A 23,693-nucleotide genomic window follows, 5' to 3' on the forward strand; every position below is an offset into this window, starting at 1 on the left:
GCCTTGAGCGAGTTGGCTTGGGACACACAGCTTCCTGGCATCTCATTTGTAACTGCTTTTGGGCATTGTTTGTACATGATCCTGATGCGGTGGTGTGGGCAGTTTCATTATTTTTGCTAACATATTTCACCTCATTGCCATCTCTACTTAACTCTTGGTTACAGTCTAGGAGTCTAGCTGTGTTCCTCTCAAGAGGGTGTTTTACACTGGATCATGGAGGTCCAGTCTGGGGAAGCGTGCTGAGGTAGTTATTTTGCTTCATGGTGCTAGGATAAAAACACAGGTGGAAACATAGCCATGCATATCTTATCAGCTTGTTGCTGTTAAGTAGGTTCTTTAATTATTCAGAATGCCTCCCACTCGACAGCTGCTGCTGGCATTGCTTTGTATTGACAGAGACAGAAGCCCTAGACCTCTCAGAGGCTTCTATTTCTGCCCTCAAAAAGAAGAGACGTCTACTCATAGTCCAGCATCATTGAGTACCTTGTATAAGCCCCCTCTACTAGACATGGGCATTCTTCTAGAGAAGAGATAGAAACATACTGCCACGGGAGCACAGAGGAAGGGAGTGGCTTGCAGATTGTTGAAGGCCCCTGAGGAAAATGTGTCACCTAGTTTATGTGGTGTGAGAATATCCCTAACCTCCTGGTATTTGCAATTTTGTGTCTGGCTTACTTTTGCTTCATATACTGCTTTTTTTATTCCACCCATTTCCTTGAAAATATCACAGTTTCAGTTTTCTTTAAAGCTATATAGAATTCCACTGTGTTTATGAATTAGTTGTCTTTTTGTTGCTGTGCCTTAATACCAGGATAAAAATTATCTTAGAGGAGAAAAGGGGTTTATTTTAGCTTATGGTTCCAAAGAGATAGAGTCCGTTGCTGCAGGACAGGCATGACAGCTGTTGAGGACCCCCTGGTGGCAGGAGCAGGAAGCTGGCTGATGACACTTTCCATCCATATAGGGTGCATAGAGAGAACAGGAAGTAGAGCAAAGACTCAAAAAGCTCAAATGCATTCCTCCTAATGCTCCTTTAGCAAGGCTCCACCTCTCAAAGGTTCTGTAACTGCCACAAAAGTACCACTGAATCGTGCCTCTAGCTGGAGACCAAGTGATAAAACACATGGGACATTTCTCAGTCAAACCCCCACAGAATATATGCCAGGTTTTCTTTACCAATTTATTTGGTAGACATCTAGGCTGTTTCTGTTTCCTGGTGTTGTGAATAGTACAGAAATAAACATGGAGTTTTAAGCATCTTTGTGGTATATTGACTTTGAATCCTTTGGGTGTGTACTAAAAGGGGTATAGCTGAGTAATATGGTTGTTCTGTTTTCAGTTTTGTTTGGTTTTGTTTTTGAGGATTCTTCATACTGATGTTCATAGTGGCTACACACATTTTCTTACCACAGCTGAGAATACGGATGTTTCTTTCCTTGTATCTTCGGGGTACACACACACACACACACACACACACACACACACACACACACACACACACACACACACTTGAAGATAGCCATTATGACTAGGCTATCATGAGTTCTCAGAGTATTTCCCTGATGGCTAAGAGCATTGAATACCTTTTCATGTATTTATTGACCATTATATTTCTTCTTTTGAAAACCTCTTTATTGAGCAGATGATTGGGTTTTGACGCTTAATTTTGCAGTTCTTGGTGCCCTAGATGTTATTCTAGAACTGGTCTTGTACAATCAAGCCTCACCTTGAGGGTACTCTCTCCAAGATTTGCTGTATTCCATGCATAGAAACAGTAATGAAAGAAAAATATTCAGTCTAGACCATTTTCTCTGTCTACATTCAGTTCAGTCTTCAAAACCTCATTGATAATGGAAACTGTTGTCAGGAGTGATGACCACAAACAGGCATGATCCCTAGCTGTGGAGTATACCTGCAGTTTTTAAAGCAGCCAGCTTTGTAATATGTGGCCACAGCCAGGGAATGTTATTTTCATTTACAGATTAACCAAGCCTCATGATTTAGGTGGCATGGGATCCGGTCTCTTAATTTCAGAACTTTGCTTATGATACTGTTGTAGTGCTGGCAAAGCAGTAGTAGGTAGGAATATGGTGCATCTGGCAGAAAGGAAGATTTTTATATTCTCCACTTTCTTCCGATCAGAATAATGTCTTCTCAAGAAAACCAGTCTGCAGTGTTCTGATTATTTGAAGCTTTAAAAAGTGATTTGTTTCTGTGTGTTTTTCAAACACGTGGTAGTTTATATAAAGTTATACAATTAAATGAGCTCAGGAGTAAAGGTAAAGGCGTCAGGCTCTCAAAGGAAAAGATGCCAAGGACTTTGGAACAGTAGCAAATATGGTAAGCATTGTTGTGGTGTCCTTTATGGTACTGAATACAAGGACTTAAGGTTTGGTGGGCAGTTCCTAGCAGCAAGAGCAAAAAGGGAATTCAAGTACAAGGTCTCCAGCATTGAGGAGATGACCATTGTAAGATAAAAGGCTAGCTGCAGCTGCTCCAGGGGCCCAAGGGAAGAATTGTGTCTGGTAGGTTTTTTTTTTCTTTTTCCTTTTTTATAAAGAGAGCTGAACTGAACGGTTACAGAGTCTTGAACAATAGTCCATTCAGTCAAAGCAGGTCTACTCCAGCAAGATCGATGCTGTTCAAGCCAGTGAGCTTGTAAGTATTGAGGTTTTCAGATCCTGGGACTGGGCCTAGCTGTTTCTCGTTGTTCTGTTCCCTTAGACAGGCACTTGAAAATCAGGTGGAAATACTGCAACCTTGTTTTTTAGAAGAGACCCAACTTAAAGTCCACACAGAGGACCTACTAACAGACTAGTTTGTGTGACATTCTCTGAATCCTAATAGCAAGCCAACTTAGCCCTCTCTCAGATGTAATCAAACCGTCCTTTGCCCATGCCAGGAGCATTCATTTCCCGGCTCATTGTGTATGGGGAGACAATGCCTTTGCTGGGAGCAGTTTGGATCAGAGACCAGTGGACTCGCTGTGCCTGACTGTGCGAGCACATGAGAACTTGGCCCATGAGGGTCAGCTGTCATGTTGGTTTTAATCGCCTTGATTGCAGACTGTGTGCCAGTTGACTTAGCAATGCTATAATTTGTAGTTTTGTTTATTCCTCACACATTTATTGAGCGCTTGCAATGTTCACACACTGTTGTTAGGCTTTGGTGAACACCAGCTTTAATTTTACTGTGGGGATCTTACAATGAGAAAGGCCAAAAATTGTGGGTGGTACAGTTCCTCTGCATCCGGTTTTATGCCACATTGCCACCAGAGGGACCTGTATCCCTTGAAGCAAATTCAGAATGCATTTATAGGGGAGAAGGAACAAGTATTCCCAGGTCAGCATCATGACTGCAGCAAAATGACCTCTGTAGGGCTTGACAAGGAGGTGGCTTGGATCCTTATGTCATCTGTCTGACTTAGATGCCCTGTTTGGCCCAAAGACTTAAGATTCTCCTTGTGTGTGTGTGTGTGTGTGTGTGTGTGTGTGTGTGTGTGTGTGTGTGTGTGTGTGTGTGTGTGTGTGAGAGAGAGAGAGAGAGAGAGAGAGAGAGAGAGAGAGAGAGAGAGAGAGAGAGAGAGAGAGAGAGAGAGAGAGGGAGAGGGAGAGGGAGGGAGAGAGAGAGGTGTTTGGCGAAGCATGTGAGGGAGCTTTACTTCAGATTTGATGTCTCTGGCTCAGGCTTTCAATTTTACTCTGAGCAGGTGAGGACAAGAGCATGTCAATTTTTTTTTGTTGTTTTTTGTTTTAGCAGCCTGTGTTGGACTGCGGTTGAGCTGGAGTCCCTAGGCTGTCTAACAGTGCTTGCATCTGTCACAGGACCTGTTATCTGCTGCCCTGACAAGTGTGTACTCCAGTACTTGGCACTTAGTTCTGTGGGATGCATTTGCTGGCTACAGGCCAAAACTCTTAATTAAAGTTGTTACTATCACCAAGCTGGCCCAATCCTGTGTACTCTATGAGGAATAGATTTAGTTTTGGGGTGGTTCAGCCTGAACCCCTCTACATCTCATGGTACTCATTGATGGATAGCCCCACATGAAACTGGGGTGGCATCTAGTACATCTTGAGAGCCTCCGTCAATACATGACATTAGACAATAGTGTCTCAGGCTGGTAGACTTAGCACCATAGGTCTGACAATGGATGTTTTTACCAAGCTCAGAATCTCCCTTTGCTTTTTTTTTTTTAATATGAATGAATATGTGAAATGTTTTTAATCGAAGTCCTTGTATCATAATTTGCAGTTTAAATGAACTACATGGGACATCATGTCCTTGCAAAACCCAGTTTCTGGGCTGGTGACATGGTTTGAAGGGTGAGAGAACTTTCTGTACAAGCCTGACATCCTCGGTTCTCCCCCCAGAACCCACATAGAAATGGAAGGAGAGAAGTGACTCTTACAGTTCTCCTGTCTTCCACATAACCCGATGTGGCACCTCGATCAAAACACACACACACACACACACACACACACACACACACACACACACACACACACACACACACACACACACACACCCCATAATAAAATAAGTTTTAAATCCTGGTTTTTGTAAGAGAATGATGGAGTCACTTGACTGAGATGGGTGTGAACCATGGTGTCCATTTCTCTCTTGCAGGGATCTTGTGGATGGGATATAGTCCCTTCCATGATGTCCAGTGTGTCATGGTGGTCACTAAGTAGTGAAACAGAGCAGTTTTAGCATGTCTTTGCAGAAGTGCACACCAGCTCTGGGTTTGGGTGGAGCTGAGTTTCTTTAGGAAATCTAAACTCTAAGCCAGCTACTTACTTTGTCTAAACCAATTCTCACCCTTCTAAAACTGATGTGGATCCTTGGTATTCTAGCATTAGAGAAATGAGTAATGCAATGTCATATGTGAGAGTGACAGGCCTCTGTCCACTGGAGTTCCCTGGGCAGTGCCAAGTGTGGTTTATACCTTCTTCCTGGTCAGCCAAACTGCACATTCGAATCTTCCTTGATCAACAGTAACCTCTGCTCCGAGGAACATGCTTGACCTTTCCTTTCCAGCTGACTGACCCCTTGAGAAAGGACTCAGAATGTCCTTGGGTAGAGAGGCTTGGGCATCCTCGTAGCTCTTGCCCAAGGCTATTGGAAAAGCTGCTTTAAAAGGCTGACCTCTTTGTTTCTGATGGCATAGCTGTAGTCTCCATGGGCACCGACAGGGAGATTTTGTCACCACTACTTATTTCATCACTCTGCTGGGCTTTGCTCTGAGCACTGGCTGCAGTAGGCGGGGTCAAGTCATACTCTCTGAAGGCACCTCCTGGAGAAGGGGGATGGAAATTCAGCTAGAGGGGAGTAAAGGAAAGTACACTCAGTGTTGATAGCCGGGTAGACTCAATGTTCCCAAAGGAGCAGAGCAGCTGTGCTGGGGAAAGAGGGGAAGAGGGGGGAGGGGAGGCTTCACGGAGGTAGATGTGGCCTAGACTTGAAGAAATAGCTCTTGGTGCTAGGGATGGGGAAGGTAGCATTGCCTGCCTGGTAGAGGGATAAGATGTCTGCTGCAGCATGGGGGTGGTGATGAGCCTGGCACAGGGAAGCCTGGGGGCGGGACGAGGGGCAAGTTTGCTACCTTGTGTCCCCTAGGTATAGTTCAGAGCAGTGTGGTATCCTGTCTGTGCTGGCCCAGTCATGTCCTGATATTTACTCAGCTTCAGCCCCAGCTTCTCTATCCATCCTCCAGAGAGGTCCTTTTTATTTTTAGCTTTTAAGACAGTGTCTTACATAGCCCCAGTGGGCCTTGAACTCGGTGTGTAGACAAAATTGACCTACCTGCATCTACTTCCCATGTGCTAGAATTCTATGTGTGTCATCTGTGCAGGACTGTCGTATTCCAACAGCTTCTATTGATTTGCTTTTCATTTTACGACCTTTTTGTTGTTTTTAATTTTTTTTAATGTGTATGGTTATTTTGCTTACATGTGTACCATGGGCATGCTTGGTGCCCACAGAGGCCAGAAGAGGGCATTGAATTCCCTTGAACTGGAGTTCCAGACAGTTAAAAATTACTCTCTGGCTGCTGAGATATGAAACTGGGTACCCTGGAAGAGCAGACACTCTTAATTCCTATCTCTTCAGCCCCTATTATTATTTTTAAATTATGCATATGTGTGTATCCCATGCTTATGGGTATTCATGCAGGTCAGAAGAGGGTGTTGGGTCTCCTGCAACAGGACTTACAGGTGGCTGGCAGCAACCTGATGTCAGTGCTAGGAACTTCCTCTGGAAGACCTATAAGAGCTCTTAGCCACCGGGCCATCTCTGCAGCCTTCCTTCCCTGTGTCTTTTATTGTTAACATTCTAAGTTTGTTGTTCAAATGCACGTATAGGAAGAAGACACGGAAGCGCAGCTTCTCAAAGTGCTGTGGGACAGGAGGCCCAGCACCACAGCGCACTCCCCCTTGACTGCCTCCACATGGCTCAGGGAGGCTCCGTGGTGCCCAGCTTCCAAGCACACCTCATGCTGATTCTGGAAAAGTCCTTGCCTTGTGCCACTGAATGCCTATCCCTCATTAAGATTTTGAAGAAATTGCCTTTGTGTATTTAAAAGTAACTACCGAGCACTTTGACAAGCTTGCTCACAGCAAAACCTGATAAGGCTGAAATTTGATGGATGAGAACCTTCTCATTCTCCGTCCGGCAAGAGATAAAGCAGATTCTCTGGATGGAGAAGTATGAGGGCCCGGCTTTTCATTTCTAATGCGATGTTAAGATTTGAGGGATATTTGAGTTTTCAAATAATCCACTTTTTAAAACCAACCCACTTGCTCTGAGAGAGTCCTGATATGCAAAGACAGCTCTCGGCTTACTGTTGGCCCAGAATGCACCTACAAATCTCAAAGGAAAATTGCCTATTAATGCAGAAATTCAGAGAGCGAGGAGACAGCATCCTGCAAATCTTGGTTTCAGTATTCACTAGGGAGCAAGGTGGAACTGGTGTAGGATTGAGGTTTCCAAAATTTCACTCAATCCTGTACTCATAGCAAATAAAGCAGCTGCACACTGTGGGCACTGAAGAGTCCTTACAGTGGTGGCTTTTTGCATTAAAAACAAACACAGGTTTCTTTGCTCTTTCTCACACCTGCTGAATCCATTTTGGTGGATGCCCAGGAGCATATAGTTACATGATTCCTCTAGTCGACCAAGATTGGGTGTTCTTAATCCTAAGGCTTCTGCAAAACCAGTGCTGTGATTCAGGTGAGGCAGTGCACATCTGCAATCACTGGGCTTGGAGAGGCAAGAAAATCAGGAGTTCAGGGTCATCCTTAGCTTCATAGTGAGTTTGACGCTAGCCTGGGATCCATGAGACCCTGTTTCAGCAAACCAAAATAACTTATCAAACTGTTGTGAAAAAACTTCAGCAAACTAGCTTTCGTTAATATTGCTTGCTTCCCTTATTAGCATTGTACACATTCATGGGATTTACCAAGGTATTCCCATATATGCATACATTACGTATGGATCCTGTCTATGCACCCTCTATCAGGCTCTCTCTAGCTCCCCACTTCCCTTCCTGTCTCTGAGGAATCCCTAGTTTCAGGTTACTTTTTGTTGCTTGTTTCTATGCATGGAATGAACATACAATGACTTTCTTTCTGTGTGGCTTTCTTTGCATGATGTGATGCCCCACAATTCCATGGCAGGCTTGTATTCTTTATGGTAGAATGGTACTCCTATATATCATATTTTTTATGCATTCATCTGGTGATGGGCACTTAGGCCTATTCCATACCATGTTGTAAAAAGTGACCTATTAAACCTAGGCTAGCGCATGTAAGAAGCACAGCTTATAATAAGCATTGGAGACACCGGGATTGTCAAACAGACCTTCAATGGAAGGAAATACTGATGCCTAGTCATCTCGAAAGCCAGAGTGAAAAGTAGTCAATCTACCCGGTGATCCTTTGCTGTTCTATTAGGGACCTCCACCTGTATCCTCCATATCATAACCTAAAAAGGGTTGTGACCCACAGGTTGAGAACTGCTTGCTGCTGCAGACTCTAGCTCTGAGCTGTTTATCAGCCAATAGAACTCATTCTTGCTGTAAGGGTCACAGGTGCTTTGCTACTTTGCAAGGGAATTTTGATGTAACCAGCCCTGAAGCTTTGTTCTCTTGGATTGTTTCCCTGCTCACAGTGGAATTGAGGTCGGGGACACTGACATGGGTACAAGCAGACAGATCCTTGGCTGTTTTGTGTGCTGCCTTCATTTCTTGAGGAATGGGATCACAGGGCAGTTTTTGGGAGTATTAACTTTTTTTGTTTGTTTTTTGACAGTAGTCATGCTAACTGAAATGAGATGGTATCTCACCAAGTTTTTTTAGGATTTTATTTTGTTTAGAATTATGAGTGTATGTTTGGTCTCTGTGTAGGTATGTACTTATGAGTGCAGTTCCTGTGGAAGCCAGAAACCTTTGAATAGTGCCTTAGGGTTTCCGCTGCTGTGACGAAACACCATGACCAAAGAGCAAGGAGGAGAGGAAGGGGTTTGTTAGACTTACACTTTGGCACTGCTGTCATCACTGAAGGAAGTCAGGACAGGAGCTCAAAAGGGCAGCATCCTGGAGGCAGGAGCTGATGCAGAGGCCATGGAGGGGAGCAGCTTACTGGCCTCCTTTCCCTGCCTTATTCAGCCTGCTTTCTCATAGAACCCAGGACAGACACTCCGGGGATGGCATCACCCACCATGGGCTGGGCCCTCCCCATTAATCACTAAATGAGAAAATGCCTCACAGCTGATCTCAGGGAGGTATTTCCTCTGCTGAGGCTCCTTCCTCTGATGACTCCAGCTTGTGTCAAGTTGACACCCAAAGTCAGCCAGTACAAATCCCTCAGAGCTGGAGTTACAGGCAGTTGTAAGCTGCTTGATATGGGCTCTGGAAACTGACCTTGGGTTTGTTCTGCCTTCTGTGAGAACTTGAGTACATCTCTTTAGGTTATTTAAACTCTGGTTTTGATGCAGGCTTTTGTTGCTGTGTGCTTGCCTGTTAATACTGCTGTTGCTGTGTCCCATAGGTTTTGGTGTGTTTTGTTTCCATTTTCATTCCTTTCAAGGACATTTTAAGTTCTCCTCCCTTTAACTGTCTTTTTCTTTAGTTGATTTCCTCAGTTACATGTTGTTTGTTCAGAAGTGTGTTGTTCAGTTTTCACTTATATGTGTGTGTGGATGCCAGTCAAACGTGCTGGCCTATGGAGGCCAGAGAGAATGTCAGAGCCCCTGGAGTTGGAGTTACAGGCCGTTGGGTTCTTTTTAACTTATGTAATTTCTGAAGTTCCCCTCCTGTTGGTTTCTAGGTATCCAATCTCTGTGTATTCCACAGTCCCATTATGATCAATAAAGATAAAGGAAATATTTTTTAATTTGTTAAGACAAATTTTCTGGGTTAACATATGGTCTCTTCTAGTGAAAGTACCATTGATGGGGGAAAATGTGTGTTTTGTAACTGTTGTCTAGACTGTTCTGTAAATATCTGTTAAATCCATTCATCTATTTCATAGTTTACCTTTGATGTTCATTTTTTGGTAGACAGTCTATTGAGAAGAATCTGATATTAAGCCCCCCACTATTGTTTTAGAGCTATCTCTTTCATTTGGTAAAATGTTTTATAAAATCAGGTGATCTAATATTAGCACCTATACATTTCTGATTTGTTAAATTTACTTTAAAAATTAATATTATTATTATTTGTGTATATGTGTTGATGTGTGTGTGTGTGTGCATGTGTGCACATGTGCTGTGCATGTGTACTGTACACCTGCCATGTATGTGGTAGACTCCCTCAAGCATCTCTCGTCTGATATCACAGGCTCATTAGGTTTTGCTTGTTTGGGTTGATCTTTGCTTCCATTTTTGACAGACAGCCTTGCTTGGTATGGTAGTCTTGTTTGACAGGTACCTTCTTCAGAACCTGAAATACATCAGTCTATACCCTTTGCAGATTTCTGGTAAGAAGTGTGCTGTTAGCTTAATGGGTTTGCCCTTAAATGTGACTTGATATTTTTCTCTTGCAGACTTTAAAATTTTTTTCTTTGTCCTGTGTGTGATAGGGACCTCTCTTCCTCCCTCCCTCCTTCCCTCCCTCCCTCCCTCCCTGGTTTGAATCTGGATATCCATGTTTTCTTCACTGTTAGGAAGTTTGCTTTTGTTTTTGTCTTCTTGTCTCTCATTGAGTAGTTTTTCTATGCCCTTTCCCTTTATTCCTTCCATGTCAGGCATGCCAGTGTCCTGTTTGACCTCTTGACGGTACCACAGAGACCTCCCATGCTGCTCCACATTTATTCTTTTCTGTCTGAATGTAAAATTTTATCACCTATTTTGAAGTTCCAGGGTTCTTTCTTTCTCATGATCTATCTGTTAAGGCTTGAAATTTTGTCATTCATATTGTGTATTGTTTTCCTAATTTTGTTTGTTTACCTGTATGATTTTGGAGCTCACTGACACTTTCTAAAGGAAAATTTGTGTGTGTGTGTGTGTGTGTGTGTGTGTGTGTGTGTGTGTGTGTGTGTGTGTGTGTGTGTGAGAGAGACATTCAGGTGAGTGGAGTGCCCATAGATGCTGGAAGTGATGGCTACCCCTGACACTGGAGTGGTTTTTGTGGCTAACATAACATGGGTGCTGGGAATTGAACTTGGGTCCTCTGGAAGAAGAGAATGATCTTTTAACTGCATAGCTTTTGTCTCTGCAGTCCTTTTACTGGTGTTAAAACATTCTTTTTGAACTATTGGGAATTCTATCATCGATTTTTGACAGCTTCATAGTTTATTGTAAGAGAGGTATAATTGTTAGGAAATTGAATTGGGTGAGGGCTTTTTTTTTTTTTTACAAATAGAATTTAGAATACTTACATTTAGCAACATGATTTTGAAATCCTGTTACTTTGTTTCTTGAGCTCCTTGGACTCCAAATAGGTAGGGTGATTCATCGAGGAGTGCTTTGTAAAAGAGGTGGCACCATGATTGGACCTTGGAAGGTGGCATGCTGCTTCCATGTAGATTGGGGGGGGGCGTTTACATATTTTCACGTGAAAGGAGCTAGCTGGAGACAGGCAGAAAGAACACTATAGAAAGTGTGAATGAAATGACTGGTTTGAGATAAGCTGAGGTGAAGGGATGGGCTGCTGCCTCTTGAGTTTTTTTGTCTCCATGTGACTAGTTGAAAAAAGTTTGTGAAGTTGCCACAGTTGCCCTTGTGGCAGCTGTATTCTGAAGGAGGCATGTGATGGTGATGCCATGAGACGAGGGGCTGAGTGCCTCCTAATTCTGCAATGTGAACCCTTCCTTCTTCCCATCCTTCTTCATGGGAGATCTGCTCAGTAGATTAGTGTCCAGAGTATTTATGGGGCCATCCTTGTTAACTGGGGAGAGGTATGGTAATTTAAGACAAGAGACCAAGTTTCAGATTTCCTCTGCTTTGCAATTCAGTCCTATGAGGCACAGCACAGCTTGGTTGGGAGGACTGACTCCATTATTTCCTCATGAATCCTTTCTGTCACTCCTGGATTCTTAAGGAAGAGGATTCAAGTGGGTTCATGCCCTTTCCCCTCCCTAAATAGTGACAGAAACAACAAGGAATTCAAAAAAATTGTTTCTGTCAAATCCTACTTGGAATATGTAATTCACAAGATTGTACTTTGATTCTCACTCTGCTGTACAGATCCTAGATTAGCTTTGGGGTGCAGAGGTGGTCATCAGGGCAGGATTTGGGGGTTCTTAGCCACAAAGAGCTCAGAGTCCAGGCTCTTCGTTTCTCATGTGCTCTTTCTACTAAGAGGGAAGAGATTTGCTGTACCTCAGCCATAGCCTTCATGCTGGGCGCACATCCTGTATCCTTTCATTTAACCTCAAAGCCCAAAGAAGCCACGTTATCATCTCCTTTCTGGGATGGGAACCACTTGTGTCCATGGTCACATAGCTAGTTAGCAGTTGAGCCATGATTCAAGGCAAAGTCTTTCTATTTGGCCAGCCCTGGAATATTGAAGGAGATTTGAGGGAACCACCCAAGGTCATCAATTTTCAGTTCTGATTGTTTTGCTTCTGCAAGGCATGCTGTCTCCATGCCTCCCTGAAACATTTATTATAACTCCCTGGGTTGTGAGAGCATGAGTCAGTTGGCTGTCTTTGTGTTGCCATGGCAGCTGTTCCTCTTCAAGGCCACCTTAAAACACATCCTCCCATAGGCTTCAGTCACTTTGCTTTAAGCCTTTTCTCATTGTTGACCATAGGAGTTGGTAGATCCTGCTCCTGCCCCATCTATTTGGAGGAGGGCCTCAGACATTCAAGCGTGGAGACATTAGAAAATTGACTTGTGCTATTGGAAGTATTGCCTAATGAAAGCCCATGATATAGAGCGCTTTAAAACTTTTAGTTTTGACAGGTGGAGTTGAGACCACAGAACTTGGGCCACACTGGCTTGGTTTTCAATTTCAGCATTAGAAAATACATAAATCTTTGTTCGACCCACTCAGTTTCTATGAGCATTGTTTATCTTTCTGGGAAGTAAGACTGATGATCCTTACCATGTGCCTTGGCCCATGCTTGGCTTGTAGCTAGTGTTCAGAAAATGGTGAGTTTCATGGTGATATAATCATACTAAGGGAAAGCGCTTATCTTCTGGGGATTGACTTCCCTTTATGCCTTAATGATACAATGGGTCATATACCTCCTGATATGTTCTCTCTCTCTCTCTCTCTCTCTCTCTCTCCCTCTCCTCCTCCTCCCTCCCTCTTTTTCCCTCCCTCCCCTTCTCTCCTCTCTGTCTCTTTATTTCTCTCATAGTGCACCAAGGGTTATATTAGACCTTACATTTATACCCCTGATCTTGAAGAGTGATGCTTTATAGAATTTTGGAGAAACCATTTTCATGTGTTAACTCAGTTTGGGGGATGTGGGAGAATGTGGCATATACTAGTAGCTTTTGCCACATGTTCTCCTAGATAGCTGAATTAAAAGTCTTAAAGCAAATGATAAAGGATACTAGAATAATGATTTTCAGATACACAAATACTAGAACATCATTTCTATGATCAAATGACCCCTTCACAATGCTCACATAAAAATATCCTTCATACCAGTTATTTACATTATGATTCATAACAGTAGCAAAATTACAGTTATGAAGTAGCAATGAAATAATTTTATGGTTGTAGTAACCACAACATGAGGAACTGTATTACAGGGTCGCAACATTAGGAAGGGAGAGAACCATTGAATTAGAACTTGAGTCACCCCTCAAAATGTGAGTCTGACAAGTGTTAGGCAAGAGTGAAACATAGAGATTGGTGTTCATAGACTTGTAGTGCTGTGCACAGGAAGAATGCACACTTCGGACCGAGTATGAACTTTTAAAGAATTAGAATACTTTAATCAAATAGACAATAAAGCAGATATAATCAAATATGGTCCTGGACTAGGAATGGATAATATCTTCAATGAACAGAGGTGGGACAACAGTTATTACAACCACAACAACATATCACCTTAAAACTCTTAGGATGGTTATTACAAAAAACTGAAACGTGAAAGTGAAATTGGATCTTTATCTCATACCATATGAAAAGTGAGCTCACAGCTAGATGTGAAACACAGAAGGTAAAGTTTGTGACAGTTGTTTTTTTTGGGGATATGATCCTGAAAGCACAGGTTACAAAGCAAAAGAAACTTTTTTTTTAGAAACAAAAGAAACAATTTAACAGAGAGAAGAGATAGCCTATACCTTGAGAGAAAGTATGTATAAGCCACACGTCATATAAGAAGTTGATAAGTACTCATAATATTTAAGAAATCCAAATAACATAACTAAACGAGCAAAGGACTTGATTAGATTTCTCAGATGAAAACATACAAATAGTTTGTGAAAAAATAAGTTCCACTTTCCTCGTTATTGTGGAAATGCAGAATTACAATCCCAACAACATATCACCTTGAGACCATTAGAATAGGTATTACCAAAAAGATGAAAGATAACGAATCCTGGGGAGGATTCGGGGAAAGGGGACTCGTGTGCCCTGTTGGTGGGGATGTAAATTAGGGAATCATTTCTTGGAGAATAGAATGAAGGTTCCTCGGGAAATGAAACTAGAATTATCTTATGATTCAGTAATTGCTCTTTTGTGTATGTATCCAAAAGGATTGAAGTTAGTATGCTGAAGAAATATTTGCACTCTCATTTTTTGTTCACTACAGCACTATTGACAACAGTCAAGAATGGAAGTGAGCTAAGTGTTCCACACCTAGTATACACATACACACGCATGCCCATGCACACAGGAATGATACCCAGCCATAAAATGAAGCTGTCATTTATACAGCGTGAGTGGACTTGGGATCTAAAGAAGCTGACCCTCCAGCAGCAGAGTAGAATGGTGCTTCCTGGAATACGGTGCTTATGGAGGAACGCGGAGAGATGTTCACCAAAAGAACAGATGTTCAAATAAGAGAGAGATTTTTCAGGTCTGTTGTATGGCATAGTGAATATAAAATATCCAGAAATTTAATATTGCTAAAATGACAAATATTAAATATCACTAAAGGAGACATTTAAGTGACAAACGTGTTAATTAGCTTGATACAGTTGTTCCACAGTGTATACATACATCAAAATATGACACTTTGCTTATAAATATGGTTATTTACCAATTAAAAGTATATTAAAACAATATTCACAACTAGAGTAAAATTCTAAAGAAAGCACACTCTTCCTAAGGTAGTGTGCAGATTTAGTGTGTGTGTGCGTGTGGTTTATGTATGTGTTCATGTTAGCATACATGCACATGGGTGCCAGTGTGTGAGCTAAAGGCCAGAAGGTGATCTTCCTCTGTTGTTCACCACCTTTTTTTTTTTTTTTTGAGATATGGTTTCTTACTGTACATGGAACCCATTGTTTCTGCCAGGCTGGCCCGTGCATTCTAGGAATTTGCCTGTTTCTGTGCCTCCTCACCCGGCTCTGCCCATGTCTAGTTTTTGCACAGATGTGAGTGATCAAATTCTTGCTCCACCGTGATGTTAAAGATATGTTTAAGTGCCTATCTTAACATAAGATCTTAACATTCATTGATTTTTTTTTTTTCCCTTCTTGGTGAATGGGCCCTCAAAGTGGTGTGGTAGATGGGTTTGACTAAGTGGATTGAGATCATTGTATTATTACAAAAAAAGCCCCAGATATGTGCTTTGGTGTAGGTGTAAACTAAGAGGGTTTGGAACTAGATACCAGCAGGTTGTGTTCCTTAGTCTCTGTGATCACAAGCAAAGTAGCTTCCCTTAGTCTCCTCCTTGCTCATAAAATGGGAGCCGCGTTGGGGAATATTATTTTAAAGTGTGTGACTTTTTATACTGCGTTTGTTTAACTCTGTGAAGTTGATGGTCAGTAGAGAACTGAACAGCCAATAGCCAGGCAGGAGCAAGGTTAGGTGGGGCTGGCAGACAGAGAGAATAAATAGATGGAGAAACCAGGAAGAGAGCAGCCAGAGTACAAGGAGAGGATGATGTCAGGGGCCAGCCACGCAGACAGCCACATAGTAAGAAGGAAAGTAACAAACACAGAAGTAAGAAAGATAAAAGGCTACAGGGAAAAGGTAGACGGGTTAACTAAAGTTAAGAAAAGCTAAGCTAAGGCTGGGAATTCATAAGCAATAATAAGACTGTGTGTGAGGTATTTGGGAGCCAAAAGGTTAAAGAGTAAGAAACAAATACAACAGAGAAGGGCTGGAGTGTACCTGATTGGTAGAGCACCATGAGACCCCCAAATTCCATCTTCTATTTACTTATTCATTATTTTCCTCATTTACTTGTTCTTTACTTCATTTATCCAATAGATACTTAGATATTTTGTTGAGTGCTGATTTGATTATTATAGATTCATCCCCAAAGTTGATGTCTAAAATGATAAATTTATATGTCATTTTACTAGCCAAGGATTTAGGCAGGGCTCACCAGAATGGTTTTCTGCTCTACGTGTATGCATTTGATAGGTGGGCTGCATTGGAGGGCAAGTGATTCTTATATTTGGTATCTTGTTGGAGATGGGTGGAAAATTAAGCTGAGATTATCAAGTAGAGTACCTGCAGTTGGCCTCTCCAGCATAGGAGAATTAGGATGGCCATGCCTTTTAGATGTGCAGGACTTGGAGACCTCCAAGAGAGTGCTGGAAGAGACGGGAATTAGAAACTCCAGGCCTGGGCCTGAAATGGCCTGTGCTCTTTAGATTGCAATGGTCACCACATCCCTAAGCTTTAAAAAGTGGAGACACAGATTCCCTTTTTCTCCATGGGGAAAAGTCAGAGAGTTTATGACTCTCTTTAATCTGTTATACTTCTTTCTATGTGTATGGTGCCATTATAGGGGATAGAGTTGCAGCAGTAAACATAATATGATCTCTGCTCTTGTGGGACTGAAAATGTTCACACAAAATAGGTATACTATATTAGCAGGTGCTATGGGAAAGAGGAATTAGAGGAAGGGAGTGTGGAGGAGGAGGTAGAGAGGGAGGTTATGAAAACTGGAGTGAGGTGACGGGCCTGCAAGAGGTGAGGGTCAGTCCTGAACCACAGGCATTGGGTACAGCAAGTATGAGGGTCATGAGTTGAGTACATATGTACAGTATAAGAGCCAGAGCAGAACTAGTGGGCCGAGCAGCAAGCAGAGAGCTTGGAGGTTGCCAAGGTTCAGCCGGAATCAGGTGGGCCTCAAAGGTCATCACAATTTTGTTTTTGAGGCAAGGTCTCATTAGGAAGCCCTGGCTGGCCTGGGACTCAACTTTGTAGACTATGCTGGCTTCGAACTCAGAATTCTTCCTGCCTCTACCTCCTAAGTGCTGGGATTAAAGACATTATAATTTTGAAGATGAAACAGATTAACTTGGCACATGGTCTGGGTCATAGTAAGTGCTTGCCCCAACAGCTTGTGCTCCATTGACTCAAAATGCAGGAGCATTCCAGATCTTCCTTATTGGATTGCATACTTCTCAGTCACAGCTGCTTCTCTGGCACTGGTATGTGTTCATCATGATTAGAAACAGCAACAAGACCCCAGGGGGAAAAATATAATAAAGTCCTGTTTATTGGACAGGTGATTCCTGCCTCCTCTGTAATAGATTTAGGAAGTTAGATGGACTTTGCCCTGGAAGGAATTCTGATGTGAAAGAATTGAATCTCTCTTTGTAAGTGCATACCATGGGTGATTCTTTTATAATTTATTTATGTATATTAATGCTTGGCGTGCATGTATGTCTATTCACCACTTACACGGCTTGTGCCCACAGACACCAAAAGGCATCAGCTCTCTGGAAGTTGGAGTTACAGATGACTGTGAGCTGCCATGTGGGTGCTGGAAGTCAAACTCAGTCCTCTAGAAGAGCAGTCAGTGCTTTGAACTGCTGAGTCATCTCTCTAGGCCCCTTGTACATGATTCTTAAAGGAACAGCTTTGGTTTGAACTGTTCTTGAAAGTATTGCCATTTATAGCTAGCAAGAAGAGTTTACCAAGAGGGAAAAAACAGTAGTCACTTCTATACAGACATGGTTGGCAATCAAAGAAATGCAAATTTAAACACTTATGAAGAAGTTTTTCTTGTGAGTTCCATTAGCAAATATTTTGGAAGCTAGTACTGACAGGGATGTGATGAAACATACACTTTGACATAGAAATTCCTCTCACAGATTTTCCTGAAAAGTTAAATCGAAAGCTAAAAGATACCTATAGCAATAAAAAGCAGTACAGTGTAATAACATGTTATGCAGAGGCTCAAATAGTTGGAGACTGTAATGAAACAGTGCAATTAATTTTGCTGTATTTGTGTAGAATTGTTTTAATTTTTGGAGACAGGATCTTGCTCTGCAGACCTAGCTGGCCAGGAATTTTCTCTGTAGACTAGGCTGGCTAGGTTTGAGGCATAACACCAGCTTTCCTTTTCTTTCTTTCTTTTTTTTTTAATTGTTCTTTTTTATGTCTTGTGTAGTTGCTGTATGTTCTTTATAAGTTATGGCATACCAGAATAAATAAATAAATAAATAATATGGCGAAAAGTTGAAACCAAAGTTAAAATAATCTAAAGACTCCTTGCAGTTGGAGAAGGTCCAAAAGAAGCGTTCACAACTTGAACATGGCTGAAGTTGTTGGCAGGACTAGCTCATTGGTTATTATTCTGTTCCTGTTGGTTTAGCATCACAGCTGGCTCTGTGTCTGGGTTCTGCATTTACACATTTAACCAAGCTTGAGTTGAAAATTGTGTCTGTATTAAACATGTAGAGACTTCTGGCCGTTATTCTCTAACAATATTGTGTAACAGCTGTGTACAGACAGCATTTGCATTGTTCTAAATATTATAGCAATTGGAGGATTTGAGCAGATCCTATGCAAGTATTTTATTGTTATAGGAAGGACTTGGGTGTTACTTGTAGTATCATTTGGGGATCTAGAACTAATAGCCCAGTGACACTAGGGACAGTTTTGTGTGGAAAATTAAAAACAAACTTGGAACCAAAAAAAAAATTGTGTACCCCCTGTAGAATTGAATTTTGGTTTACTGCTTAGAGTTCATGATAGCTTGTGATCTTCTTTTGGTTTAAGGATCTAAGATAGCCTCATCTTTTTCCCTTGAAAGGACAACATTTAATTTAAAAATATTTTTGTTTTCCCCCAATATTGGAATCTCTTATTTTGTGATTGTTTATAAACCGGTGATTATCTGGTTTTATTATTTCCCTTTTTATAGCTGAATATGCCTGGAAAAAAATGTACTTGCTTCTTCTTATCTAGCTGTTTGTCATGAGGGCCAGTTCATACAGTAAAAATTAAACATAAAAATAACAAAAGGAGTTATTTTCACCTCAAAAGGTAGTTATTTCATATTTCAGCTATATCAGGTTATCACAGTACAGAATTAGTCTTACTCTTGTCAAGTCAGAAGTTGAGACAGGCTTGCCAAACCCAGGTGGAGGCTGTTCTAGGATTGGTTGTCTTCCTCCTGGAGGCTGTGGATTCTGGACCAGCGGTGTCCTTCCATCTTCAGTGGCAGCCATTGTTGCTAGAAGATGTTTCTGCATCCCTTCCATCTTGTAATCCTGGAGCCACCTTGACAACCCAGGATGACACGTGCCTTTTAAAGTCAGCTAGTAAACAGCTTGAAGTTCATCTGTTAACCTTTATTCTTTTTTGCCATTCAGGGGTGGGAGTGGGAACATCTCTGAGGAACAGTTATTCTGCCTAACAGAGCAACTAAAAGTGTTTTTTTGTTTTGTTTTGTTTTGTTTTTTAAAGTGGCATGAATTCATGGATTTCCTTACTCCCACAGTGCACGCGTGCACACATGTGTGTTAGGGACTGAGGGACTGAACCCAAGGCTTTGTGTGTCCTAAGTCTCCTCCACTAAGCCCTATCCTCAGATTGAATGTGTATTTGAATTCCGTGCTCATCCTTATGAAAATTCTGTTTTCTCCCTCAATAGTGGAAAAAGCTTGTTCTGGTTGGTTCTTTTGGATGTTCTTGTTGTTGTCCTTGATTCCCTTCCTTCCTCTTGGGTGTGAAAATATATCTGGGCTCATCTTGTATGCTCCTGTCCCGAGTCTGCAGTTAGTCGTCTGTTCTTGTGAGATGAGCTTCCATGCGCTCCACAGCTACCTGGAGGACCTGTTAGAACATGGAGTGATGGCTCTACCTTTCTGGATTCTGCAGCATTAGTTGGGAGGATGCAGGCAATTCTGTCTTAGTACTAAACTTTGGGGCCCACAGAAAAAGCACATTGTTTTGGTGGGAAATGGCTGAGAACACTGTGGATGCCAGCAGGACGTTGATGCGGGCTCTTCTCAGTGGACAGAGGGAAACAGCCAAGTGTAAGTGTTTGTGCATGGCTCAGATTCAGGGTTACAGTGAGGCTACCTTTGTTCCTGGTTGTATTTCTTTCCTATGGTGTTGAAAGTCCCAAATCTAATGAGACTAAGTAACTATTCATTTAATAAATATTTCTTAGGTGTGTACATGCACTTCAGAATACCATTACTAGTATTATTATTTTTGACACAGTTACTTAAAACAGTTTTAATGATTTGTCTTCCCCTTTGTCTGTGGAGAGAGATCTCAGCAAGCGGGTGCTCATTACTCCACCCTCAGGTTACTGACTCGCTGTTCCTTCTCTTGCTCTGTTTTCAGTTTTAGGGGAACTCTACAAGAGATAGTTGCATAAAGTTGTAATGGCCACATATACAAGCTACTTCTGTCTTTTCTTTTGTTTCTTCTGTCCAGCTCTCCTGTCTTATGGGCAGCCATTTAGCTTGTGTTATGTGAAATACATGGCAGCATGCTCTCCTTTCTCTTGGCTGTCTCTCCCTTCCTCAACACCTGCATTAACATGTTCTGGAGATGACTCTGGGCGTCTTCAGAGAGACCCTGTTCCTTTTCCTGCACAGCGCAGGTGTTCTGTGGTGAGACTGTCACAGTGTATCCCTGTTGGTGCACATCTGGGTTGTTCACAGTCGTTTACTTTCCCAATAGTCAACTTCAAAAATGGACCTCATTAACACCTGTCATAAGGTAGTGGCGATCTTACTGTATATTGTTTCTTTTCCTCACTTTAAAAAAATTCCTACCAAGATTATTTGTGCATTATTACGGGTTCTTCCTGACCACTGTTAAGGCCTTTCCTGATTGATTACATGCATTGTAGAATTTCAGTGACAAAAGTAAGGAGGAGTTTAGAAACTCAGGGACAAGGTAAAAGTGTCCTGTCACCCCTGTCGTCCCTCTGCTTAGGTGTCCTCTCACAGTGCTCCCTCAGTGTATTGTGTCATACACACAGCTTGATTATTCTGGTTTGTCTTTACTTGTAATTGTGTTTTTAAAAGTAATTTATTCTAAGCCGGGCGATGATGGCGCACACCTTTAATCCCAGCACTCGGGAGGAAGAGGCAGGCGGATCTCTGTGAGTTCAAGGCCAGGCTGGACCGACAGCCTCCAAAACAATACAGAGAAACCCTGTCTTGTAAAACAAAACAAAACAAAACAAAAAAAAAATTTGCCAACAAAAGTAATTTATTCTTTATAATTTTCTCTTAGTTTTTCCTTGTTTCAGGATGTTTGGTTTTCCAGCATTATAAATAATACCATGTATATAAAGACTTTTCTAAATTGTGATGTTCTGAAAATTGCTTTTTGTAAAGCTCTAAATGAGAAATAATGCTGTATTTGTTAAATACATTGGTCAGCTTGTTTTCCTTATAATTTGGGAAGTGAAACTAGTAAGAGGTTGTCACCTTGAACTCTTTAGCAAGTAAATTCCGTTTTTCTTCCTTTTCTTGTGGTAGGACCTTAGAAATGAAGTTGAAAAACTACGAAATGAAGTGAATGCGTTGGAGAAGCATTGCAAGAGTCTCCCTAATGAAAGCAATGGAAATTTCCACACTCAAGATCAAGTGGTCAGATGTTTAACAGAAAGTGGCAGTCAGAAGGACCTGATGCTTCAGGTACCACAGCACCTCCTCCTTTCATGTGTGAATCGCCTTTCAGGGTAATCGTTTATTCTAAACTCTGCAAGAACTTTTTATTTGAGACAGCGTCTCGTATAGCACTGACTAGTCTCAAACTCACTATGTAGTTGTGACGGCTTTGAGCCTCTGACTTTCCTGTCTCCACCTTTGGGGCACTGGGATCTGAGGCATATTCCATCACTGCTACTCTAACAGACTTCACTGCTGTGTTTGTGACACGTGGAACTTCCTTTATGTTATATGAGCCTCAGCTGATGGGAAGGGAAAGAAGGTCAGAGAAGGGAAGTGCTTACCTTGGTCGCATGATAAAAGGTGGCACCCTCACTGAATTTGCTCCTGTGCCCAGTCTACTCAGTGAGGCCTCAAGTACTTGGGCAGTGGCTCTTCATCCTTTTTGCCCATTTCCTCTCCTGTTTAATTTTGGAATTCACTCCTCATTTAGTAACTGTGGTGGATTAAATCCAGGTATTTAATGCTGCTATGTACTACTGATGCTTCATTGAAACAAGAGTGTAAGTGCAGAATCACGTAAGCACATGGGCCATGTAGTACTGTACAGCAGAAGCTGTGAGTAAACAAGATTCTGGATGCTGTGCATGTTTGGACAGGGGGACTGCACAGGACTCAGTTTTGCCACTGTGGCAGGCACATAAGAATCATGCTGACACAGGCTACAGCTCAAGACTCAACAGACATAAGATGTGACCAGTACCTTTGAAAACAGGAGATTTGCCTGAGATTCTAGACAGGCATGGGCCTCCTTCTCTTCTTCTCCAGCAAAAGATCTCTGGAGAATGCAAGCAAAAAAAGTGCTGGCCTTGGGTGGGGGGGGGGGGTCATTGGAGACGGCAGCAAATTGTATAGCAGAAATGGCAGTCAAGTGACTACAATACGCAGGCCCCACCCAGCGAGATTCCTCCCCGAGGAGAAAAGAGTGAAAGCTGCTGCAAGTTGAAAATCCTTTTCAGACAGCTGGCTTTCACCTGTACGTCTCCCAGTAAGACTACTTTGTTCTGTTCTGTCCATTTCTCCGCACTTTAATACTTAAATGGGAGTGGCCTAAGTTCATCAAATGGGAGAAAGACAATGTTGAAGAAAGACAAGGAAGGTGCATAGAAATCTGGGCGGGTGACTTATGCCTGTAATCCTAGCACTTGGAAGGCTGAGAAGGGGGATCATTAGTGTGAAGTCAGCCTGGGCTATAGAGTGAGTGAGCCCTTATCTAAAGTACGTGGGGGGAGAATGTAGTAGAAATGGCAGCGTGAAAATTATATAGCTTTTTAAACCTACAAAATTTGATACCAAAACAATGTAAAATAGGAAGTAAATTCTGGATCCATGAAATGACTCAGTGGGCATAATTGGTTGTCATATAAGCCTGATACCCTGAGTTTGATCCCCAGAACCCACCACATAAAGGTGGAAGGAGAGAGCTAACTTGCCTTGTTCCACATAGGTATCCTATATGTACACACACACACACACACACACACACACACACACACACACACACACACACACACACACACAGAGTAAGATCAGAATCTAATACAAATAAAGATATCTAGAAAAGAAGAATGGCCTATTGGACATTCAGTGTATGATTTCTGACTTAAACATTTACAGTACAAGAATTAGAAAGTTGAAGATAAAAGTTGTGTAAGTCTTCCAGAAAACAGAATTAAACAAACAAGAAGATAAGGAAAAGGTAAAGATAAGAAAATTAGAAACATGGTTCAAGTCCAAACTATGACTAACTGGAGTACCCAGAAGCCAAGCAGGAGAAGCAGGTCCAGGTATCAGGAGCCTTGTCCCAGAATAGAAAGACCCCTGTTCCTGCACAAGGGACAAAGGAAGACCCATAGTCTGAGGCGAGGCATTATGGTATTCCCGAGCTTGGTGACTAAGAGAGGATCTGAAAGGCTCCATAGAGGGAGCAACATGGACCATGTGGGGCAAGGGACTTAGAATGGCAGCAGAACTCTGAGCAGCTGCTTCGGACACTGAAGCCATGGAAGTGCTGCTCTGTAACTTTGAGGGAGAGTGGCTTCCGGACTAGCTTTCTGTCCTCAGCCAGTCTGTCCACTAGTGTGAGAGCAGAGCGAGTATTTTCAGATATGCACTACCTCAAATTGTCTTGCATGCAGTCTCCTGGAAGTTCTTGACTGGCAGAAGAACCATATAAACAAAGG

At 42.1% G+C, this 23,693-nt stretch overlaps 1 protein-coding gene across 6 annotated transcripts in view; it reads left to right on the top strand.

Annotated features, from left to right (window-relative positions):
* Cdk5rap2 (CDK5 regulatory subunit associated protein 2) overlaps positions 1-23,693 on the top strand; it is a 182,551-nt gene that overhangs the window by 63,154 nt on the left and 95,704 nt on the right. For 5 of the 6 annotated variants that reach the window (XM_040757326.1, XM_013117133.3, XM_021230116.2 and 2 more), the window contains one exon: positions 21,319-21,477. The exons of the other annotated variant lie outside the window; for it this stretch is intronic. In XM_040757326.1, the coding sequence (XP_040613260.1) occupies positions 21,319-21,477 (159 nt within the window). The remainder of the gene's footprint in view (positions 1-21,318; positions 21,478-23,693) is intronic. 6 annotated transcript variants of the gene reach the window in all.

The sequence above is a fragment of the Mesocricetus auratus genome, unplaced genomic scaffold (assembly GCF_017639785.1).
Source record: "Mesocricetus auratus isolate SY011 unplaced genomic scaffold, BCM_Maur_2.0 Super-Scaffold_100014, whole genome shotgun sequence".
Lineage (NCBI taxonomy): Eukaryota > Metazoa > Chordata > Mammalia > Rodentia > Cricetidae > Mesocricetus > Mesocricetus auratus.